General features: G+C 41.2%; 2 protein-coding genes and 1 pseudogene across 2 annotated transcripts; all 3 read left to right on the top strand.

Annotated features, from left to right (window-relative positions):
* Positions 1 to 565: 565 nt before the first annotated feature.
* LOC104444359 (vestitone reductase) lies at positions 566 to 3221 on the top strand. Its single transcript, XM_010058017.3, is given in 5 exon segments — positions 566 to 763; positions 1455 to 1979; positions 2349 to 2544; positions 2629 to 2657; positions 2660 to 3221. Coding segments are annotated over 5 exon segments (981 nt in total). The 5' UTR covers positions 566 to 642; the 3' UTR covers positions 2770 to 3221.
* A 3461-nt stretch (positions 3222 to 6682) lies between these two features.
* Positions 6683 to 9039, top strand: LOC120293380 (vestitone reductase-like). Its single transcript, XM_039312545.1, is given in 5 exon segments — positions 6683 to 6880; positions 7571 to 7961; positions 7963 to 8093; positions 8460 to 8655; positions 8740 to 9039. Coding segments are annotated over 5 exon segments (981 nt in total). The 5' UTR covers positions 6683 to 6759; the 3' UTR covers positions 8882 to 9039.
* A 6742-nt stretch (positions 9040 to 15781) lies between these two features.
* On the top strand, positions 15782 to 18107 carry LOC120293381 (annotated as a pseudogene).
* The last annotated feature ends 402 nt before the right edge of the window (positions 18108 to 18509 follow it).

Below are 18509 nucleotides of genomic sequence, written 5' to 3'. Positions count from 1 at the left end.
GGCGACGACCAACGGAGCTTCCTCATCGCGGCGAGAATCTGCGGAATCCATCACTTCCCCTGGGGCCTCCAGCTTTCACAGTGGCGGGGCGACCCGCTATATAGCAGAGCAGGCGCCCGGTAGCGTCCGCGTCGCGGGTGGGTCGAAACGGCACGAAGCGTGCCGGCAAGGATCATGATGAGCTACGCGACGACGTGGAGGGAATCATCGACGTCAGCGTGCGGATTCGGCGAGCGACAGAAGGAGCCGAGGGATCGAAGGAGGAAGGCTCGAAATTGAATTAAGAATCCGGGGGGATCGGACAAGCAGAAGAAACTCATTGGTCTAGGATATAACCTTATGTTGAGAGACACTTGTCTATCGACTCATTTGTCTAGGACTGTGTCCACGATGGATGATTGAAAAGTACATTTAGTGATTATTACTCAAATTGAAAGATGACTTTCAGCGGGGAAGATGCATCCCTTACCACTCATTTTTTTTTTTTTTGGCCCCTTTTGAAAACGAAAATCAAAGTGACGTAAGCGGCGTTGCATCCGCTTTTAAGTGGAGAGGCGCCCCCGCCCTGCTGGCCAAATCATCGAGGTCACTCAAAAAAGTTGGATGCTTCCTGAAAATTGAAGCGTCTTACTTCTCCAAGCCATGGAGGGCAACAGAGGCACGGTGTGCGTGACAGGCGGTACTGGCTTCATAGCTTCATGGCTCATCATGAGGCTCCTTGAACATGGTTACTCCGTCCGGACCACCGTCAGACCCGACCCGGGTAAGTCTCCCTTCTTCTTTCTTCCTGCTTGAACATGGAGATTCGTTCTTGCCATGAGTTCTGATCAAGTGTATGGTCTGAGATTGATGTTTTGTACTGTATATGTCAACACGACGGTCCAACATGATCTGATCTGTCTGTGCCTGCAAATTTATTGGCAATACTAAGGTTAGCGCTCTTGATCGAAGTTTGATCGTATAGATTAAGTGTATGGGACTGCTCATGTGTTTCGAACGGTCTGTGCATGTGAAATGTTTATGCAGAAAGTTGGGGTGTCGACAGATGGAGAAATTTCTATGTTTTTTGTATGATTCGCGGCGTTTGAGGTTCGATTCTGATCGGAATTGTCATTGGGCATGGAACCATAAGAAAAGCAACCCTTTTTTGCCGCCCTTTCAAGCATGAGAAGGCATAAGATGAACAAAGGATGTCTTGACTTAGGGGCAGCTGAATCGGTTAATGATGATCTCTTGCTCTTGTTCTACATATGAATTCACTCCTTCTCTCTTGAATCAGCTTTTCTTGCAGTTCTCGTTGTTAAGTTTAATGCTGTAATTCGGAGTGTTTCCTGAATGAGTCATGTTGGTTAATATATTTTGGACTGTTATCTCCAGTCAACCTCACACATCAGTTTCCCATTAGATGTTTGAGCTTTTATTTGCAAAGCGATTGACCGATTTGTTCCGCTCAGATGGCAAAAGGGACACGAGCTTCTTGAAAAATCTACCAGGAGCATCAGAAAGGCTCCAAATCCTAACCGCTGAACTCAGTGACCCCGAGAGTTTCAACCCAGCCATCGAGGACTGTGTCGGTGTCTTCCACGTTGCCACCCCGGTGGACTTCGAGGACAGAGAGCCAGAGCCAGTCGTCACCAAAAGATCCATCGATGGAGCATTGGGCATCCTGAGGGCCTGCCTGAACTCCAAGACAGTGAAGCGGGTCGTGTACACTTCGAGTGCGGCTGCAATTGAATATAACAACTCTGGGGCCTATATATTGGATGAGGACTCCTGGAGCGATGTTGAGTCCATCCGAGAAATGGGGAGGTTTGGATCTTCCTACGCAATCTCAAAGACATTGACTGAGAAGGCGGTTCTTGAGTTTGGAGAGCAGCACGGACTGGAAGTGGTGACGGTGGTTCCCACGTTTGTCCACGGGCCCTTCATTTGCCCCAAGTTCGCTGCATCCGTCCGAGTTTTGCTGGCTTTGGTATTAGGTAATGTGATACGTGAGAAAATATCATATGATCAATATATATAGGGTCAGTCAACTCTATCTGAACTGTTGATCATGTGAAATTTACAGAGAAACTATGGTTCATATAATATTGATCTCCATGATCTATTGATTTTACAATAACCTTTCGTGATACACCTTTGGTAGTGCAGTCAAATTCTTGATCAATTTGATTGTTTTGGTCACCAGAACGATGCCAGAATTCCATAATTTGACAACGTTTCTCTGCTCAATGTCAAGTATATGACAAAGGAAGACAAGACTATAATCTGTCCATCCATATGTATATCTTCAATTCGATGATACAAAGAATCTCAAAACTTAGATTGACTTTGTTCGAAATTAACAGGGAACGAGAATGAGTACTCTCTTCTTCTCAAAGTATCTTTCGTGCATGTAGACGACTTGGCAAGAGCACACATCTTCCTCTTCGAGCACCCTGACACCAAGGGGCGGTACATTTGTACCTCGGCCACGATGACCATCGAGGAGATGTCCGAGTTTCTCTCGGAAAGATACCCGGAGTTTCAGATACCCTCTCCAGAGTAAGTCCTGATATATCCCATTTCATGATGTAACAGATTATTGCTGTTCTTGGACTGAAAGCAAAGCTTTTCAAATCTTTGTAGGTCCTTGAAGGAATTGAAAGGCCCCAGGTTCCCCGCCTATCGTCAAGGAAACTGTTGGACGCTGGTTTTGAGTATAAGTACAGGATCGAGGACATGTTCGACGGAGCCATCCAATGCTGCAAAGAAAAGGGGTATCTCTAGATCAACCGAAGCCTACGGAATTCAGTACATCAGGCCGAACGTAGGAATGTTCAGAGTACCAGAAAGTGGACGTGATGCCGTATAATGGTATGACCTATTTTTTTTCTGACCTGAGCTGAATATAGTCCTCTAAACAAATTGCAGAAAGAATAGAGAAACATGTTGAGAAAATGCGTACCATGTATCTAGCACAGCTTGTGAAAACTAATTTATCTTAGCGCCATATAGGAGATAGCAAACCGCATAAATAATCTTGGTACTGTATGTTTCTGTTCTTGTGCATTTGATATTGCAGTACTGAGAACAGAAGCACTTATAGCATAGATCATGATATATGTGCGTTTTGTTCTTCGTGAATATTGTTGAGGATTTCTGTTTCCGAAGCTTAATGCACCATCTATGTTGCCATGTACTGTAAGAAATCGATAACATCTCCACTGTCTTTTTTAATCCATGCTCTATCAAGCAACTCTGCCTATCCTATTGGGAGTACTACTGAAAACACACTTTCATTCTTCAAGAAAGATTGATACTAACACACCACATGCGACCTGACACGCGACACGCTGACACATTGATTCTCCAAAAATAAAGAATTCCGACACATTGAAACACAGTGTATATTAAATGTATATGTTTATATATACATGATAAATTATTATTTTTATGATTATTTTAATTAAATTCAAAACTAAATATATAATGAGAAAAGAGTGTAGAATGAATTTATACCAATAACGTTAATCCATAATTTGTTAATATCATTAATTATTTCAATTTGACAAATTCAATTATATTCTAATAATGCATACAATTTGGAGGGAAAAATAGCAATTCACGTCCGAGACTTGCGTGTCAGAGTGTGTCGGAAGAGAAAAGAAAAAAATAAACATTAAGGATGAATTGCGTGTCATGGGAAGTGAGACTTAGAAAAAAAAGAAAAAAAAAGAGAAGTTATGTTTTTTCCCTCTTTTTTAAAAAAAAAAATTCTTTTACATATTTATATTTTGACCCCTCATTTATTAAAATTTTTAAAAATAGATCACATGCTTGTTAGAATTGCGTATTATAATTCGGAACACAGATGTTAGAATTCCGCTCTCACGTGTCAAAGAGTATTGGAAAAATTGATTTTGATACCTGTTGACCAAATGTTAGACATGTGTCAAAGTGTCCACATGATACAAAAGTTCCCGGATGGTATCGCTACTTCGTAGTCAATCACTTTCAAGAACAAGGTTCCTCATTTTTCAAATTAATAAAATTTTCAGTGTCTTATATCTTGTTCCTTATTTGTTTAATAAAGAACATGATTTAGATTAATACAAATACATATATCTACAGATAAATCAATATCATTTATAGATGTCAATATGAAAGCATATATAAATAACATAATAGGAATACCAATGTAACACAGCTTCAAATGGGATTCTAATTTTACTATTTTAGAGGTTATTAGCTACACTTTACAGTTATAAAGATTTTGATTGAGTTATCGTGATATTCATAAAAACCAGAAAGGCACAAAGTAATATAACATTATTAATTTTTTTTTTGGAGAAAAACTATTGAAATGAAAAGATATTAGAAAAAGATCGCTTATGAAAATTTCTGAATCGTACTAAATGATTGATTTGACTTTATAAGGAAATTGAGAAATTAGATTAAAAATTCAAAAGTTTAAGAAATTATATTGAACATGAAAATAATTGAAGAATCATGATAAACAAATTAAAAGCGATAACTTGGTCAAAATTGACGGATTAACAGTATTATTTCGCCGCTGGTTTCGCCAAACTTTAGCTGACTTTGCCTTTCTCCCTCTCCTCTTCTTTGAGCAACTGTCGACGTCCAAATGCTAATGGCGCTGCCACAGAGGCCTAATGCAGCTGCTGGGTCGGTGTAGAATCACCCACATCTTCAGAGAAAGCGAACCAGCGTGCAGATCGAACGGCCATATTGGGGGAAAGGGAAGGACGAGAGCACGAGAGAGACAAAAGGGAAAAGTTGCTTTGTCTCGTCGCAGGAAAGAGAGTCAACACGCACTGATTAACCTAACTAGGCGTGCTCCCTCCAAGCACAGCTGGGTGAGGATAAAGATCGTGTAAACGATCGACACCGGTCATGCACTGGTCCGGATAGCGAGTTCAATTGAGATGAAAAGTAGGGTTTCTCGCCATGGATGGTCCTCTTCGTTGGATTGAGACCGAGCGCCAACCCCACCGCCAGCATTCGAGCAGGACCATGACAGAGAATTGTGGAAACCTCCACTAACATCGAAAGGCACGACGAGGGTCGTCCTCTTTTGGGACGCGATAATGATGGAATCGTACAAATCTCTTCGTCAAACCATGAATGATTTTGCCAGCGTGTGTTCATGGTTTCTTTGATCCAAATGAGAATTCCTGAGGGTTATAAAAATATGTAGAGAGAGAAGTTCATATTGCCTTGGCAACAAGTTCGTGAGGATATTCTCTTATTTGAGGCGAACGGTTATATCGCTTAATTGGGTGAACATATTCCACAAAATGAATGGCATTACTGGTATAGTATAATGCCACGACATCTTGATGCCCACAACTCTATATCATTAAAGCATTTTAATATGTCGGGTAATTATTCAGTCTACCGTCGATGGCAAATTGATTTTCACAAACAATTGTTAAGATCTTTTTGTGTATTTGTTATGATCCCGACACTCCGTAGAAAAAAGAAATAATAGCTGGCCATGTTGCAAGGCTTCCATCCAACTATTGATTAGAGTGAAAAACTTGAATGAAATAACGAATTCATTGATTTTTATGAAATCAAAAGATCTATAGATAGTGACACAAACCATTTTTTAAGTTGTTTAGATGGTTGCCAACATTATAGATACACCATATTATTTAACACCCTCTCTTGTGTATGAATCAAGACTTACATTTGAAATACGAGATAGGTGCATAATCACATCAAATGAAAAATTGAGGACGGATAACCATACAAAACATGGGAGGGAGTCCAAGCATTCAACCTCGTCACTTGTGCTCAAATACCATATTAAACAAGTATTTTTTTTCCAAAAAATTTAAGATGTTAAAATAAGAAAAATATATATTATCCAACATATGTCAAGTCGTTGCACCACTGAATGTGGTAGTCTAGTAGCAAATGGGTATCTTATCTTTAATTAAGTCATAAATTAGAGTTTTATTGGGTATGAATCTCAAGCCAACTTGACCCACCCATAGGTAGCCGTGATGGTTGGGCTTTACTATCTCATTGTTGAGGAAACGAGTTCGAACCTCCGGATGTTCGCGACTTAAGTGGGGTCCAAGGGTGGTTTACTGGGCCAGCCCTCGAGGGTTTACGTCTAAATAGCGGCTTGTGGTGAGTAGAACCAGAGGGTCGTGTAATCTCTAAATGGTGATCTCTGACGATCCCTCGGTTACAAAAAATAAAATAAAATCTCAAGCCAACTTGTGTTAGGCATTTAATGTTGAGAGACACTTGTCTAAGAACACATTGGTGTAGGACTAAGTCCACGATGGATGATTGAAATGTAGATTGAGTGTTTATGATTCGAATTGAAAGATGACTTTCGGGGGAAGGTGTATCTGTTACCACTCATTTATTTTTTTGGCCCCCTTTGAAGTTAGGCATTTAATGTCGAGAGACTTGTCTATGGACACATTGGTGTAGGACTAAGTCCACGATGGATGATTGAAATGTAGATTGAGTGTTTATGATTCAAATCGAAAGATGACTTTCGGGGAAGATGTATCCGTTACCACTCATTTATTTTTTTGGCTCCTTTTGAAAATGAAAATCAAAGTGACGTTTATTACCTTTTACCCAAAAAAAAAATAAAAATCAAAGTGACGTAAGCAGCGTTGCATCCGCTTTTAAGTGGAGAAGCGCACCCGTTCTGCTGGCCAAAACATCGAGGTCACTCAAAAAAGTTGGACGCTTCCTGAAAATTGAAGCGTCTCACTTCTCCAAGCCATGGAGGGCAACAGAGGCACGGTGTGCGTGACAGGCGGTACTGGCTTCATAGCTTCATGGTTCATCATGAGGCTCCTTGAACATGGTTACTCCGTCCGGACCACCGTCAGACCCGACCCGGGTAAGTCTCCCTTCTTCTTTCTTCCTGCTTGAACATAAAGATTCGTTCTTGCCATGAGTTCTCATCAAGTGTATAGTCTGAGATCGATGTTTTGTACTGTATATGTCAACACGACGGTCCAACGTGATCTGATCTGTCTGTGCCTGTAAATTTATCGGCAATACTAAGGTTAGCTTTCTTGATCGAAGATTGATCGTATAGATTAAGTGTATGGGACTACTCATGTGTTTCGAACGGTCCGTGCATGTGAAATGTTTATGCAGAAAGTTGGGGTGTCGACAGATGGAGAAATTTCTATGTATTTTGTGGGATTCGGGCGTTTGAGGTTCGATTCTGATCGGAATTGTCATTGGGCATGGAACCATAAGAAAAGCAACCCTTTTTCGCCGCCTTTTCAAGCATGAGAAAGCATAAGATGAACTAAGGATGTCTTGAATTAGGGGCAGCTGAATCGGTTAATGATGATCTCTTGCTCTTGTTCTACATATGAATTCGCTCATTCTGTCTTGAATCGGCTTTTCTTGCAGTTCTCCTTGCTAAGTTTAATGCTGTAATTCAGAGTGTTTCCTGAATGAGTCATGTTGGTTAATTTATTTTGGACTGCTATCTCCAGTTAACCTCACACATCAGTTTCCCATTAGATGTTTGAGCTTTTATTCGCAAGGCGATTGACCAATTTGTTCCGCTCAGATGGCAAAAGGGACACGAGCTTCTTGAAAAATCTACCAGGAGCATCAGAAAGGCTCCAAATCCTAACCGCTGACCTCAGTGACCCCGACAGTTTCAGCCCAGCCATCGAGGGCTGTGTCGGAGTCTTCCATGTTGCCACCCCGGTGGACTTCGAGGACAGAGAGCCAGAGCCAGTCGTCACCAAAAGATCCATCGATGGAGCGTTGGGCATCCTGAGGGCCTGCCTGAACTCCAAGACGGTGAAGCGGGTTGTGTACACTTCGAGTGCGGCTGCAATTCAATTTGACAACTCTGGGGCCGATATATTGGATGAGGACTCCTGGAGCGATGTTGAGTCCATCCGAGATATGACGAGGTTTGGATCTTCCTACGCAATCTCAAAGACGTTGACTGAAGGCGGTTCTTGAGTTCGGAGAGCAGCATGGACTGGAAGTGGTGACGGTGGTTCCCACGTTTGTCCACGGGCCCTTCATTTGCCCCAAGTTCGCTGGATCCGTCCGAACTTCGCTGGCTTTGGTATTAGGTAATGTGATACATGAGAAAATATCATATGATCAATATAAATAGGGTCAGTCAAGTCTATCTGAACCGTTGATCATGAAATCTACAGAGAAACTATGGTTCATATAATATTGATCTCCATGATCTATTGATTTTACAATAACTTTTCATGATGCATTTTCGGTACTGCAGTCATATTCATGATCAATTGGATTGTTTTGGTCACCAGAAGGATACCGGAATTCCATAATTTGACAACGTTCCTCTGCTCAATGTCAAGTATATGACAAAGAAGACAAGACTATAATCTGTCCATCCATATGTTTATCTTCATTTCGATGATACAAAGAATCTTAAATCTTAGATTGACTGCGTTCAAACTTAACAGGGAACAAGAATGAGTACTCTCTTCTTCTCGAAGTAGCTTTCGTGCATGTAGATGACTTGGTGAGAGCACACATCTTCCTCTTTGAGCACCCCGACACCAAGGGGCGGTACATTTGTACCTCGGCCACGATGACCATCGAGGAGATGTCCAAGTTTCTCTCGGAAAGATACCCGGAGTTTCGCATTCCCTCTCCAGAGTAAGTCCTGATATATCCCATTTCATGATGTAACAGATTATTGCTGTTCTTGGACTGAAAGCAAAGCTTTTCAAATCTTTGTAGGTCCTTGAAGGAATTGAAAGGCCCCAGGTTCCCCCGCCTATCGTCAAGGAAACTGTTGGACGCCGGTTTTGAGTATAAGTACAGGATCGAGGACATGTTCGACGGAGCCATCCAATGCTGCAAAGAAAAGGGGTATCTCTAGATCAACCGAAGCCTACGGAATTTAGTACATCAGGCCGAACGTACGAATGTTCAGAGTAGCAGAAAGTGGACATGATGCCGTATAATGGTATGACCTATTTCTTTTCTGACCTTGGCTGAAAATAGTCCTCTAAACAAAATGCAGAAAGAATAGAGAAACATGGTGAGAAAATTGTACCATGTATCTAGCACACTTGTGAAAACTAATTTATCCGAGCGCCATATAGGAGATAGCAAACCGCATAAATAATCTTGGTACTGTATGTTTCTGTTCTTGTACATTTGATATCGCAGTACTGAGAACAGAAGCACTTATAGCATAGATGATGATATACGTGCGTTTTGTTCTTCGTGAATATTGTTGAGGATTTCTGTTTTCCGAAGCTTAATGCACCATCTATGTTGCCATGTACTGTAAGAAATCGATAACATCTCCACTGTCTTTTTTAATCCATGCTCTATCAAGCAACTCTGCCTTTCCTATTGGGAGTACTATTGAAAACACACTTTCACTCTTCAAGAAAGTATTGATACTAACATACACATGACCTGACACGCCGACACATTAATGCTCCAAAAATAAAGAATTCCGACACATCAAAACACGGTGTATATTAATTGTATATGTTTATATATACATGATAAATTATTATTTTATGATTATTTTAATTAAATTCAAAACTAAATATATAATAAAAAAAGAGTTTAGAATGAATTTTCACCAATAACGTTAATCCGTAATTTGTTAATATAATTTGTTATTTCAATTTGACAAATTCAATTATATTCTAATAATGCATAAAATTTGGAGGGACGTCCGGGACTTGCGTGTCCAGTGTGTTGGAAGAGAAAAGAAAATAAACATTAAGGATGAATTGTGTGTCACGGGAAGTGAGACTTATAAAAAAGAAAAAAGAGAAGATTATGTTTTCTTTTTCCCTTTTTTTTTATAAAAAATTTCTTCTACATATTTATATTTTGATCCCTCATTTATTAAAAATTTAAAAAATTGATCACATGCTTGTTAGAACTGTGTATTATAATTCGGAACACATATGTTAAAATTCCACTCTCACGTGTCAAAGAGTATCGGGAAAATTGATTTTGATACTGCTGTTGATAGGAAATGTTAGACATGTGTCAAAGTGTCCACATGATACAAAGGTTCCCGGATGGTATCGCTACTTCGTAGTCAATCACTTTCAAGAACAAGGTTCCTCATTTTTCAAATTAATAAAATTTTCAATGTCATATATCTTGTTCCTTATTTGTTTAATAAAGAACACGATTTAGATTAATACAAATACATATATCTATGGATAAATCAATATCATTTATAGAATCAAGTATGAAAGCATTTATAAATAACATAATAGGAATACCATTGTAACACAGCTTCAAATGGGATTCTAATTTTACTATTTTAGAGATTATTAGCTACACTTTACAATTATAAAGATTTTGATTGAGTTATCATAATATTCATAAAAAGCAAAAAGGCACAAAGTAATATAACATTATTAATTTTTTTTTTTTTTGGAAAAAAGCTATTGAAATGAAAAGATATTAATAAAAGTTCGATTATGAAAACTTGTGAATTGTATTAAATGATTGATTTGACTTTATAAGGAAATTGAGAAATTAGATTAAAAATTCAAAAGTTTAAAAATTATATTGAACATGAAAAATAATTGAAGAATCATAATAAACAAATTAAAAGCGATAACTTGGTCAAAGTTGACGGATTAACAGTATTATTTCGCCGCTGATTTCGCCAAACTTTAGCTGATTTTGCCTTTCTCCCTCTCCTCTTCTTTGAGCAACTGTCATGCCCTTCTCTCTCTCTTCACGCAACAGTCTCTCTCTCTCTGCGCATTGTCACTCGTCCAAGGGATGGCGGCATTAGATTTTGCCAACAAGACATGTGGACATTGCTCTCATCTAGATCTTGGTGTGAGATAGAAGTGCAAAATGGACCGCCCTAATTGGGAATCATCTAGATTGACTGATTTGGTTCAATTTCTAGGAGTGGTGGTTTGGTTTCTAATTCCAAGGGGAAACCGGATCAAACCAGGAACATGACTAATTAATTATACTTTTTTGTTATATTATTTCTTAAAAAATTAATAAAATGTAAACTAAATATTATCTTGATCCGGTTCTAACAAATAGGAAAAAATAAGTAAGTGATTTCATCGTATCGGATGGTGTGGTCCGATTCTCAGTCGGTTCCGGTTCGGTCCTTTTTAGGAAATTGGAGCTTCGGAAACTGATCACCCTATGAGAACCCTCTTGCCGTGGAGGCGTCTATGTAAATTTTGGGTCGCCCTCCAAGCCTGCCTGATGCAGAGATTTGAAGGAGTCTTGATCATGGACAAGGACTGTCAATGGTAATCGCCTCTGTGCACTGGCCCACGCATGCATAGAGAGAGATCTATCGCATGTTGGACAAAGGTGGAGAAACTAAGAAGTGATTTCGTAGCGCCACATTAGCTGCTGTGGTCCGACTTTAGGTTGACATGTGGACGTTGACTCCTCTCTTCCTCCTCCATCCATAGAGCTATCCGGCCATCCAGGCTTGCGCTTGTTTACTGATCACGGCCACCGGAATTCCGAGTTCGTCATCAAGGGTTCGTAGCCATGGACGAGCTGCAGTCTGTGGATGAGCCGCCTCGCGAGCTATGCTGAGCAAGGTTTGCGGCCATGGGCGAAGACATATCTGGACAAGCAACACGGCGGGGTGAGTGGCTCAGGCTGATCACGAGCGACGCCCGTTAGGACGCGGAGATGGTGCGACGGGATGGTGCCATCCAACTAGAAGGGCTAGTGATCTCAAAGGCCCATTAAGAGCTCCATCGCCATGGAGAAGGAGGAACTCGCCCCTCGGTTCCGTCTTCCCAACCAAGGTAGAAGGATGGACCTCGTTAGTGGTCCAGATCCGCGACCTTGGTGATGGCGACTTGTCCAAGGTCCGGGAAGACAGAGCCGACCGGATCTGGCCAAATGAAATGGTCGAGCATGAGCATTACTCTCTAGCATTGCTCGTCCATATTGGTGTTGCTGCTAGCATGGCTGGCCGGTGACGCTGCCAATCATGGCCACATGCCTTGCTCATCCATGATCTCAAAAGGCGAAAAGAAAAAGCAAACGCGAGGCGGCTCGTCCGACTTTCATGGTCGGTGGAAGTAGAAACATATTTTAATTGTCTTTTCCCATTCACATCAACAAACACGTGTCAATTTATAAGCGGACGTGAGTAAAAAATACTCGCAACATGACCAGCAGTTGATGTAAACGCTATGGAACCATCGAATATTTTATCGAGGCGGAGGAAGCTATCGGAAACGGTAGCTGTCGAGATGGTCTTGGGGGGTCGTGGAGGAAGCATGGGGCAATGGGTAAGCTGCAATAATCGGGTGGAGGATAGACAAAAATGGGGCGAGAAGAATTTTTCTCCTTGTTTATTTCAGACTACATAAATTGCACAAATTTAATAGAGATGTTTATAATCTTAGGTCATGCTAAAAGAGAGTTAAGTAGCTAATATGACTCCCAAATATTCTTTTGTTTGACCTCACTGAACTTCAACTTTGAAAACTTCGTTCCTTTCATTTGTTACATGCCACCCTCTGGGCCATGCTACACAGAAAAAAGAAAAGAAAAGAGGATCCAAAATATAAAATTTATGTTTTGCCTTCATAAAAGGGATGAACTGGAAAAATTAGGAACGCTTTGCTCATTTATCGGGCGCTTAAGGCCTTTTTCTTGATGATCTCATTAGTCCTTGCTGGGCTAGCTTCATCCCCGAGGGAGGTGAACGCATGATGATGTTCTATGATGCAACATACGGAAGCGAAGGACCGGTTCCTTTGCTGTTAAATCGATCTCGAATTACAGGTGGATTTGCATCACTACTGCTTCTACCACTATCATTTATGAACGGTGGGATGCTATATCCCTTCTCGCCGTGTAGGGATTAAAGCAAGGCGATCTCATTCACCCTTTACCTGTTTATCCGTTGTATGGAAATACCTGGCTATTTATTTGCAGAGGAATGTCGCAATAGGCCTTGAGAGGGGCCTTGGCTTTCTCGCATTTTTTCTTTACTGGCGGAATGTTTTCTGTTTGGTGAGGCTACTGAGGCTGGTTGTCAATTGGTAGTAGACCCCGTCAAGTCTTTCTGTGAGGATTCTGGGAAAAGGTTAAATTTTCAGTAAATCCGAGGTCTTCTTTCTGGAGATATGATATGATGATCGTGATTTAACTCTCTGGTATTATTGCTATTGCTGCTTATGACGATCTCCACAGATGGCTTGGGTTGTCTTGGTGTTGCTCAGTCGGGATTTACTTTGCATACAGATCGTGTTAGTTCTTGTCGTTTCGGATTCATCATTGAGAAGGCTCGGACTAGGCTCACTAGTTGAAAGCCTACTTTGACATCTCACCAGGGTCTGGTCCATTAGGGATCTAGTAATTGAGCCTCGACGTGTCAGTGATTTGGAGTTGAAAGTGAAGGACTTGTTTGATTTCTACGGGAGTTTGGGACTTTTCTAGACTCTCGTATCCCTTCCTAACGAGATTCTGAATATGATAAGGCAGTCCAGATCGGAAGAGGGGCAAGGGCACTCTGAATTCGGTTGGAGTTTCCTAGGGACTGGCGCTTTACTTTGAACGCTGCTTATCATTTGGCTGAAGGTTTGGATGCTTGGAGAAAGCCGGAAGAAGACTGGAGATGTGCGTGGAAAGTGGATGCTGTTCCTCGCATTCGATTTTTCATTTCGTTAATGCCACGTACAGCATTGCCACGAGATCCACTCTGGCGAGAAGAGATTTGAATGTTAGCACTATGTCCTCAATGAATGTTGGGCTGACATTGATGCTCCTTCTCCCCTTCACCATAGTTATGATCTATGATCTTAGCCTGAGGGACTGGATCGGTGCTAATGTGCTAATGTCGGACACACATTGGTGATGCGTCTGGGTTGGGAAGACGAGCGCGGGGGGGAGGCTGCCACAAGCTCAATACTGATGGTGCAGTCGTAGGAGCGACAGGTGCACCTGGGAGATGGAAGCGTATTGCGTGATGATCAAGGAACATAGTGCAGATAAGGGAGTGCAATTACTGGAAGTGGAAACAGATGCTATGCGAGTCTTTTTCTAATAGGACGTCCAACTGCTAATGGCGCTACCGCAGGGCCTAATGCAGCTGCTGGGTCAGTGTGTAGAATCACCCACATCTTCAGAGAAAGCGAACCAGCGTGCAGATCGAACGGCCATAGCGGAAAGGAAAGGACGAGAGCACGAGAAAGACAAAGGAAAAGTAACTTTGTCTCATCACAGGAAAGAGAGTCAACATGAACTGATTAACCTAACTAGGCGTGCCCCCTCCAAGCACAGCTGGGTGAGGATAAAGATCGTGTAAACGATCGACACCGGTTAGGCACTGGTCCGGATAGCAAGTTCAACGGAGCTGAAAAGTAGGGTTTCTCGCCGTGGAAGGTCCCCTTCGTTGGATTGAGACCGAGCGCCAACCCCACCGCTAGCATTCGAAACCTCCACTAACATCGAAAGGCACGACGAGGGTCGTCCTCTTTCGGGACGCGGTCATGATGGAATCGTACAAATCTCTTTGTCGAACCATGAATGATTTTGCTAGCGTGTGTTCATGGTTTCTTTGATTCGAATGAGAATTTCTGAGGGTTATAAATTTATGTATAGAGAGAAGTTCAAATTGTCTTGGTAACAAGTTCATTATTCGAGGCAAACAATTATATCGCTTAATTGGGTGAACATATTCCACAAAATGAATGGCATTACTAGTATAGTATAGTGCCACGACATCTTGATTCCCACAACTCTATATCATTAAAGCATTTTAATGTGTCGGATAATTGTTTTGTCTATCGTCGATTAACAAATTGATTTTCACAAACAATTATTAAGATCTTTTTGTGTATTTGTTATGATCCCGACATTCTATAAAAAAAAAAGAAATAATCACTGGCCATGTCGTAACACTACCTTCCAACTGTTGATTGGTGATAGAGTGAAAAACTAGAATCAAATGACGAATTCATTGAATTTTATGAAATAAAAAGAATCTATAGATAGTGACACAAATTATTTTTTCTTTGAAAAAGTTTTAAGTTGTTTAGACGGTTGCCAACTATATTGATACACCATATTATTTAACACCCTCTATTGTGTGTGAATCAAGACTTACATTTGAAATAACGAGATAGGTGCATAATCACATTATACGAATAATCAACGACAGATAAACATACAAAATGTGGGAGGGAGTCTAGGCATTTGACCTCGTCACTTGTGCTCTAATACCATTTTAAACAAGTATTTTTTTCCGGAAGAATTTAAGATGTTAAAATAATATATATATATATATATATATATATATATATATATATAATATTATCCAACATATGTCAAGTCGTTGCACCACCAAATGTGGTAGTCTAGTAGCAATTGGGTATCTTGTCTTTAACAAAGTCATAAATTAGAGTTTTATCGTGTACGAATCTCAAGCCAACTTGAGCACATGTGCCTAGGTTTACTCCCGTTATTCTGGGCTTTTCGGGCTGTCCGTGTTGATACGGTACGCGAGTTCTCTGGATCACAAAAATAAAATAAAATCTCAAGCCAACTTATGTCATAGGCATTTATAACCTTATGTCGAGAGACACTTGCCCATCGACTCATTGGTGTAGGATTGTGTCCCACGATGGATGATTGAAAAGTACATTGAGTGATTATTATTCAAATTGAAAGATGACTTTCAGCGGGGAAGTGCATCTGTTACCACTCATTTTTATTTTTTTTGGCCCCTTTTAAAAATGAAAATCAAAGTGACGTAATCGGCGTTGCATCCGCTTTTAAGTGGAGCGGCGCCCCCGCTCTGCTGGCCAAAACATCGAGGTCACTCAAAAAAGTTGGACGCTTCCTGAAAATTGAAGCGTCTCACTTCTCCAAGCCATGGAGGGCAACAGAGGCACGGTGTGCGTGACAGGCGGTACTGGCTTCATAGCTTCATGGCTCATCATGAGGCTCCTTGAACATGGTTACTCCGTCCGGACCACCGTCAGACCCGACCCGGGTAAGTCTCCCTTCCTGCCTGAACATGGAGATTCGTTCTTGCCATGAGTTCTGATCAAGTGTATAGTCTCAGATTGATGTTTTGTACTGTATATGTCAACACGACGGTCCAACGTGATCTGATCTGTCTGTGCCCGCAAATTTATTGGCAATACTATGGTTAGCTTTCTGATCGAAGATTGATCGTATAGATTAAGTATGGGACTGCTCATGTGTTTCGAACGGTTTGTTCATGTGAAATGTTTATGCAGAAAGTTGGGGTGTCGACAGAAGGAGAAATTTCTATGTATTTTGTCAGGTTCGGGCGTTTGAGGTTCAATTCTGATCGGAATTGTCATTGGGCTTGGAACCATAAGAAAAGCAACCCTTCTTTGCCGCCCTTTCAAGCATGAGAAGGCATAAGATGAACTAAGGATGTCTTGAATTAGGGGCAGCTGAATCGGTTAATGATGATCTCTTGCTCTTGTTCTACATATGAATTCGCTCATTCTCTCTTGAATCAGCTTTTCTTGCAGTTCTCGTTTCTAAGTTTAATGCTGTAATTCGGAGTTTTCCTGAATGAGTCATGTTGGTTAATTTATTTTGGGCTGCTATCTCCAGTTAACCTCACACATCAGTTTCCCATTCGATGTTTGAGCTTTTTTATTCGCAAAGCGATTGACCGATTTGTTCGGTCAGATGGCAAAAGGGACACGAGCTTCTTGAAAAATCTACCAGGAGCATCAGAAAGGCTTCCAAATCCTCACCGCTGACCTCAGTGACCCCGAGAGTTTCAGCCCAGCCATCAAGGGCTGTGTCGGAGTCTTCCACGTTGCCACCCGGTGGACTTCGAGGACAGAGAGCCAGAGCCAGTCGTCACCAAAGATCCATCGATGGAGCATTGGGCATCCTGAGGGCCTGCCTGAACTCCAAGACAGTGAAGCGGAGTCGTGTACACTTCAGTGCGGCTGCAATTGAATATAATAACTCTGGGGCCTATATATTGGATGAGGACTCCTGGAGCGATGTTGAGTCCATCCGAGAAATGGGGAAGGTTTGGATCTTCCTACGCAATCTCAAAGACATTGACTGAGAGAAGGCGGTTCTTGAGTTTGGAGAGCAGCACGGACTGGAAGTGGTGACGGTGGTTCCGTTTGTCCACGGGCCTTCATTTGCCCCAAGTTCGCTGGATCCGTCCGAGTTGCTGGCTTTGGTGATAGGTAATGTGATACGTGAGAAAATATCATACGATCAATATATATATGGTCAGTCAAGTCTATCTGAACTGTTGATCATGTGAAATTTACAGAAAAACTATGGTTCATATAATATTGATCTCCATGATCTATTGATTTTACATTAACTTTTCGTGATACACCTTTGGTACTGCAGTCAAATTCATGATCAATTTGATTGTTTTGGTCACCAGAACGATACCAGAATTCCATAATTTGACAACGTTTCTCTGCTCAATGTCAGAAGTACTGACAAGGAAGACAGGACTATAATCTGTCCATCCATATGTTTAGCTTCATTTCGATGATACAAAGAATCTCAAATCTTAGATTGACTTCGTTCGAAATTAACAGAGCGAGAATGAGTACTCTCTTCTTCTCAAAGTATCTTTCGTGCATGTAGACGACTTGGCAAGAACATCTTCCTCTTAGGAGCACCCGACGCAAGGGGCGGTACATTTATGCCTCGGCCACGATGACCATCGAGGAGATGTCGAGTTTCTCTCGGAAAGATGCCCGGAGTTTCAGATACCCTCTCCAAGTAAGTACAGTATATCCATTTCATGATGTAACGGATTCTTGCTGTTCTTGGACTGAAAGCAAAGCTTTTCAAATCTTGTAGGTCCTTGAAGGAATTGAAAGGCCCCCAGGTTCCCCGCCTATCGTCAAGGAAACTGTTGGACGCCGGTTTTTGAGTATAGAAGTACAGGATCAGAGGACATGTTTGACGGAGCCATCCAACTTTCTGCAAAGAAAAGGGGTATCTCTAGATCAGCCGAAGCCTACGGAATTCAGTACGTCAGGCCGAACGTTGGAATGTTCAGAGTACCAGAAAGTGGACATGATGCCGTGTAATGGTATGACCTATTTCTTTTCTGACCTTGGCTGAAAATAGTCCTCTAAACAAAAATGCAGAAAGAATAGAAACATGTTGAGAAAATGCGTACCATGTATCTAGCACAGCTTGTGAAAACTAATTTATCCGAGCGCCATATAGGAGATAGCAAACCATAAATAATCTTGGTACTGTATGTTTCTGTTCTTATGCATTTGATATTGCAGTACTGAGAACAGAAGCACTTATAGCATAGATCATGATATATGTGCCTTCTGTTCTTCTTGAATATTGCTGAGGATTTCTGTTTCCGAAGCAATGCACCATCTATGTTGCCATGTACTGTAAGAAATCGATAACATCTCCACTGTCTTTTAATCCATGCTCTATCAAGCAACTCTGCCTTTCCTATTGGGAGTACTACTGAAAACACACTTTCATTCTTCAAAGAAAGTATTGATACTAACACA

The sequence above is a fragment of the Eucalyptus grandis genome, chromosome 5 (genome assembly GCF_016545825.1).
Source record: "Eucalyptus grandis isolate ANBG69807.140 chromosome 5, ASM1654582v1, whole genome shotgun sequence".
Taxonomy (NCBI): Eukaryota; Viridiplantae; Streptophyta; class Magnoliopsida; order Myrtales; family Myrtaceae; genus Eucalyptus; species Eucalyptus grandis.
Note: the sequence above shows the minus strand (reverse complement) of the source record. Positions and strands in the feature narration are given on the sequence as shown.